Below are 6,359 nucleotides of genomic sequence, written 5' to 3' on the forward strand. Positions count from 1 at the left end.
AAAGGCATCAGGCCTTGATAACCTGAAGCATCCATCAGAGAGCTACACCTGGCTCAGGTCCGAACAGTCTGTGTCCTCAGGCCGGAGCACATGCTTCCCCAAGCCCTAGAAGGGCCGTGCCCTACACTGGCCTGTCACTTCTTTTCTATTTTTACAGCCCTGGCCCATCTCCTCTCTTTCCTCATCACCACCAAGATCAACCCCCTCCAATGGGCACATTCTTTCTTTAAATGTCAGTACCTGCTTAAACTGAGCAAGAGTGACCTGGAGCGGCACTGGGCCTATCTAAACAGACTGGAATTATTTTAGATCTCAGCCAGTTCATGACAAATGAAACGGACATGTGGACAAATGTAGTCCAGCTCTCAAAAGGAAATCCTAACCCCCAAATTCATGGGCTAGGTATTGTTTCCCTTCCAGAAAAGAAAACCCATAGTGCACACTGTCACCCAGTTTAAGCTGGAGCAAACGCTTAAAAACATTGGCCAAGCAGTCAGAACGCAGAGTCCTTCTAGATCTGTGGGATGCTCCCCAATCTGTCAGGGCTTTTTCATTCATGCCTAATTCAACAGCATGTATTTTTAGCAACACGACTTTATACAATATTTTGGAAGGTTTAAAATAGTGTTCACTAAAATAGCTTTCTCTTCTTCTCATGTTTCATCAGTTTACATAATGACTAATTAAACTGCATACTTATAATAAGTACAACTGGTATAAACAGATTTGTGAGAAGTGTGCTGGCAAACCTGGGAGAAGCAAGACTAGCTACCAGCTTTCACCATCAGCCAAAAAAGTTTATAGAGAAAAGGAGAGCATCAGCTAATCCTGAAAGCAGCTTAAGTGGAGGTCAATTCAGATAATTCCTTCTCTACTTAAATAGATTTAAAATGTACGTATTTAAATATATACTAAAGCATATTAAATATATAAATACTACCTTTGGGCGTCAAATTGTTAAAACTTCTAAAAGAGGAAATGGTGGTGTGAGTCCAAGTTTCCGGAGAGACTTTTCATCATTTTGCTCCATTTTTCCCTCCTTGCTGGAGAACTTGTGGGGTTCCACGTCACCCTCCACTCCCTGATTCCCACAATGTCTTCTGTAAGTGGCTTCTCCCTATAGCAACACATTCTTGCAATCACTTGCGAAGAGGTGGCTAGAGAAGTCAATTCGGGGACCCCCGAAACAATCCAGGAAGCATGTTTGAGTGAGGGAGATACCCTTTCACCCATTTCAGCTTTCCATCTGGAGCAATCTCTAAGAGAAAGACACTTCTCATCTCCCTGTGTGCCTTCATTTATCCCCCTCTTCCCACCCTCCGAGGAAAAGGAGGGACCTGTCTGATGGCTGAGTCTAGAAGAGAAAACTGGGCATACTGCATTCAGCCCTTCCTTCCTCTTTGAGGTGCATCTGCTTGCAGAGAGCATACATCATGGGCAACTTTCGCCCTGTAGTAAGGTCTGTTTGGAGTGGGGTGTGCAGCACTAGCTGTGATTTAGTGGATGACCCTGCCGAATTCTTGGGGGAAATAATAGCAGGCAGGCCCTTTTTGGTAACTGATCTAAATCCATGTTCTGCAATAGGTTCTTTATCAATAATAAAAATCTTATTTTCATATTCTCCAACTGATGCCTGCATCCATCTTCTACTTAATTCTAAACTTAGAAGGGAAAAGAGATGTTCTATGGAAGCAAAGCAAGATATGCCATGTGCTGCAAATTGAAAATATGACAGGAGAAATTTAAAACTAAAACTCAACAGTATTTGGGAGCATCCAAAGAAATAACTAAGTAAGAGGAACTTTTTTTGAATGACAGGTGGTAAATATAAGAAAAGGGATAAGAAAAACAAAGTCTTGAATCAGAAAGTCTAACATCTTTGGTTAAAAACTCTGACCAACTGCTCGGTCATTTACCCCAGCCTATTCTAAAAATAAATCACTCTTGTTTTAAATGCTGTTATCACCATAGTTGTTATGCAGGCCAAGAATAATGACATATTAATAACCAAAAAAGATAAAACTACAGTTCTTCATACAAAAATGTTGTGTGCACAATAATTCTGGTTCTGCATCTTATGAGATATATGACAAAGCAACTGCTCACTTTTATTGCTTGAAAAAATATTTTTAATGCCTCTTTATAAAAGTAAATTTATTACTGAGTGTTAAATATTGAGGGCATAGTTGACTTTTTAAAAACAATGTTTAAAAACAGTGCTCACATGCATGTATTTTAATGATATACATTGGCTACGACTTGTGAGAAAAAAATGTTTATTATTGACTTTGATAGTAAATCCCTAAGAAGAATAAATAATACCCCTCAGTGTTTAATTCTATAGCACACACATAGCCAAATTAAATTTTAGTCATATTATCGAGATGGTGGCATTATTAGTTTAACCCTTTAAGAGATTAAAACTTTTGTGATCTGATTTTAAAGATGAACTTCAAGTCCAAAAAAAAAGTGCTAAAAATTTATCTCCAAAAGAGGGAGGAAAAAGACTCCCTAGTTCTATGATATTTAATGTGGAATTTTCAAAGACAAAAACAGTTCCATTTTACACTTGAGTTGAGCAGAAATCAGAACCACCAAACACTGGTCTAAACAGGCCTGATTCTCACCCCACCTCTGTTTCACAGAGGAGGAAACTCTGAGAAAGTCAGGAAGTGACTTGGGCAGGCCCTGCAGCAGTTGAGTGCAGCCACCAGATCCAAAGGGTCTGCTTCTCACCGCTGGGTTCTCTTCCCATGGTGTGGTCTCACTTCGTGGGAAAGGAGATTACCTCTGTAGATATGCCCTGACTGGGGATTCCTTGGCAGTTGGGTGGTAAAGAACCTGCCTGCCAAGCAGGAGACTTGGGTTTGATCTCTGGGTGCAGAAGATTCCCTGGAGAAGGAAATGTCAACCCACTCCAGTATTCTTTCCTGGAGAATCCCATTGACAGAGGAGCCTGGCGGGCTGCACACAGTCCATGAGAACACAGAGTCAGACACGACTTAACAACATTGTGCCTCGGCTACCCCCATTATAACCGGAGTCTGATAGCAGCCCAAGCTCCCTGGCCAGTGAATGCCTGAGGCAGGCTAAGAGCTCTGAAAATTCAAACTCTACTCAGTCATTGTATTGGGCCCCTGTTTAACCCATTAACCACTTTTGGTGAAGTAAAGGTGATCAGTAAAACTTAAGAGACTCCCAGAGAGAGCTGTTACCAAATATCTTTCTCTCTTGAGTGTAGGGAATTTCAGCTGAGGGGAGGGGGCTTAGGGGGAGAAATTATTTTGATTTTTTATTTCTGAACATCTGCCAAGTCACTGTCAGAAATATTTTTTAGAGTAAGAATGGTAACTTTATCACCTGCAAAACATACGGGTCAGCCAAGCAAACTTTGACCACTAAATTCAAACTTGGAAGAGAAAAAGTAAAGAAACTTGGGAACATCTGCTTTTTGGAACTGAAAAAATAGCAGCACCAGACTGTAGCCCAAGCTCTTCGAAGCCCCCCAGGCCCCCCCCCAACCCCTTGGCTCAGCCACACCATGTGAGGCCGAGGGGCCCCCGGTGGCCTCGATCTGCCCTCATCCGGGCTGACCTCGACCACGAATTCCAGGCCATGTGCGCAGAGAGTCACGGCCGGCACTAAGACCTTCAGGGCGGTGGCAGCACAAATACATTGGCCAACCGCGGTTCTTGCCGGTAGGGGGACACACCCCCATCCCCAGCCCAAGCTGGGAAGTCTAGCTCCAGGCCCTTGAGAGCCTAGGGCTGAAGAACGCTGTTCGGGGTCTGCAGTGACCTGGGGACTGAGAACAGGAAAGAAGTAGATGTGACTTTCTCGGCCCGGCGTGGCGAATCCGCCGCCCTTGGATACAAGTGCCCTTTTTCATAATCAGCAAAGCCGGCGCCCTGCCTGCTTGGCTGGCAGGAATTCGGCGCAGACAGCCTGGAGTACGAACGCTCAAAACTTGGCCATGCCTCCCCACTGTCAACACCTCGAGCCTCTTCACTCTAAAGAGTGCGTTCACTCCGAGTGCGGGGTGGCCAAATTGGGAAGGGGATGGCCGCAGCGCCCTCTTCTGCGGCGTCTTTACCCTCTCTCACCTGTTCCTGAGACCCCCTGTCTCCGGTTGCGCTGATCCCACGACCAGCGCCCAGGTGACCAGCCATGCCAAGTCGTAAGCTACCCCTGCGCCTGGCTCTGCCCCTCTCCCCTTCCGTCTCCCCGCGTGGGTAGCGGAGAGCTTTACAGGAATTGCGCCACTGACAATCCAGGCGCGTGAGCCCTGAGCGGGTGCTGGCGGGATCCCGCGAGCGAGCGTTTTCACCGCAAACCTGACACCGGTAAGGAGGAAACTGCGCTATGCTGGGTTCTCCGCCCGCCTTCGCACAGGTCTACTGGGCAGTAAAATGAGCCGCTTTGGGGGATTCTGCGATTCTGTATCCGTGACCACCCGCTTCTCCTCCCAGCCCCTAGAACTATAGCCACTATCCTTAACCTTGAGCTCTTTGGCCAGTCTCGTGGTTATTCAAACCCCCACAGACCCTCAGAGAAAACTGGAGAGGGAAAGGAGGTTCAGTGCCCGCTTCTCCAGCGCGCGCGCTCTCCCAAAGTCTAGCTGCTGGCGCACTGGCGACCACGACGCTGAGTGCGCCGAGGGCAATGGGTGTCGCCAGGGTCCAAACACTGCGAGGCATTTTTTATGGAAACCACAGAAGCCCGTTTATAAGGGGCTGGAGGGGCCATGGAAGGAATGAGAAGGGCGATACAATGAGCCTTTAAAAGAAAGCTGAGATCTGTGGAAGGAGCAGCGAGGGAAACCCGGAGACCGGAGCTGACCATGAGGCGCCGCGCGGGCTATGGAACTCAGTGTGCGCTTCCTCGCTAGGAGCGGGCGCACGTCGGAAAAGGACCCGGTAACAAGTTCTTTGGCCCTTGTCACGCTTTGAGACCGTAGTTAGAGCCGAGTACCCGCAGTGAGCCCCTAACCCGGCGCTGGACACAAGAGAACGAGAAAGAAAAAAACCCAAGAGGTTTGACAGCACCTGTTGGACCAGGGCCCGAGCCCGAGAAGGCTGCCTGCTCACATGCCCCACCCACAGGCTCCATCACTTCCCCAGGACCCTCTACGTACACCCCACCATAACCATGGGTGATGGTCGAAGGTCGTCGCAGCCAGACTAGGCACACTCGGGGGAGTCCCGGTGGGCGCTCCCTACTCTGATCCTCAGTGCAGCAGGGAGTAGTGGGGTCTCCAGGGGAGCAGACAGGCATGTAGGGAGAGCCGCGGAAAGGGGCTGGGTTAGGGCCAGGGACCCGGGGCGCACTGCTGCTCACCTCGCTCACTGGCCTGGATGTGGCGCACGATGTCCTCCAGATCCAAGTCTTTGGTCTCATCGAAATTATAGGCGGACGTGTGCAAGCCTTCCTCCTGGAAGACCTCATGGACGCCCTCGAGGGTGAAGAAGCAGTTCCGCTCCAGCTTGTCGTCGCTGTAGACCAGCACGGCGCGGCTCCACTGGTGGTGGCGGAACAGGGCGAGCATCATCTCGCCCATCTTGGCGTACGAGGGTGCCACGCGCGTAAGGTGCGAGTACTCCGTGTCCTTATGCTGGAAGCCGGCTGCCAGGGCCCCGGCAGACAGCATGGGGAGGTCCCAGTGCGACGCTAGCCGGGCCACCGGCGCCGCCGCGTACTCGCACACCGGCCCCAGGATGAGATCCGGCTTGGCTCCACGCGCCGCCGCCACGCGGTCCACCAGGCTGAAGAGTGCGCGGTTGCCGCAGTCCGAGTCTTCGTAGGCCACCTGGAAGCGAGTGCCGGCTGGCAAGAGCCGCCTCCCGGTCTCGTTGCCCTCCACGCTGCGCAGCGCATACTCGATGGCCGGTCGCACCCGAGCCAGGGAGAACAGGTAAGAGTCGTCCTGAGGCAACAGCACCAGAACCTCGATCTTCTGCGGCGGCAGCGCCTCTCTCTCCCGGCGCCCGCCGCCCGGGCCCGCGCCCCCGCCGCCACCGCCACCAGTGCAGTCGGCCAGTAACGCCCAACCGAGCAGCACGCACGCGGAGAAAGTGAGCACCAGTAGGGACGGCATCGTGCCGCAGGAAAGCGCCTGCCCTCGCTGCGGACTCGCCCTCTGCCCCCCACCCACCCTACCTCTTTCCTCCACACTCCTCTCCGAGGTCCCTGCGCCCCCTTGGGCGCTCTAAGAAAAAATAAAAGAATACCCCCTTCACTAACTCGCCAAAAGAGAGGAAGAGTCCTCCTTTGCAATGCCACTCGTTTAAAAAAAAGAAAGAAAAAGAAAAAAGAAAAAGAAAGAAGACAGAAAAAGTTAACCGGGTGTAAACCTGTACTCC

At 50.2% G+C, this 6,359-nt stretch overlaps 1 protein-coding gene across 2 annotated transcripts in view; it reads right to left on the bottom strand.

The window, feature by feature from the left end:
- NPR3 (natriuretic peptide receptor 3) overlaps positions 1-6,094 on the bottom strand; it is a 73,873-nt gene extending 67,779 nt beyond the window's left edge. For both annotated transcript variants that reach the window (XM_068990802.1, XM_068990801.1), the window contains exon 1: positions 5,338-6,094. In XM_068990802.1, coding sequence (XP_068846903.1) covers positions 5,338-6,094 — 757 coding nt within the window. The remainder of the gene's footprint in view (positions 1-5,337) is intronic.
- Between the last annotated feature and the right edge of the window lie 265 nt (positions 6,095-6,359).

This window comes from Capricornis sumatraensis, chromosome 18 (assembly GCF_032405125.1).
Source record: "Capricornis sumatraensis isolate serow.1 chromosome 18, serow.2, whole genome shotgun sequence".
Taxonomy (NCBI): domain Eukaryota; kingdom Metazoa; phylum Chordata; class Mammalia; order Artiodactyla; family Bovidae; genus Capricornis; species Capricornis sumatraensis.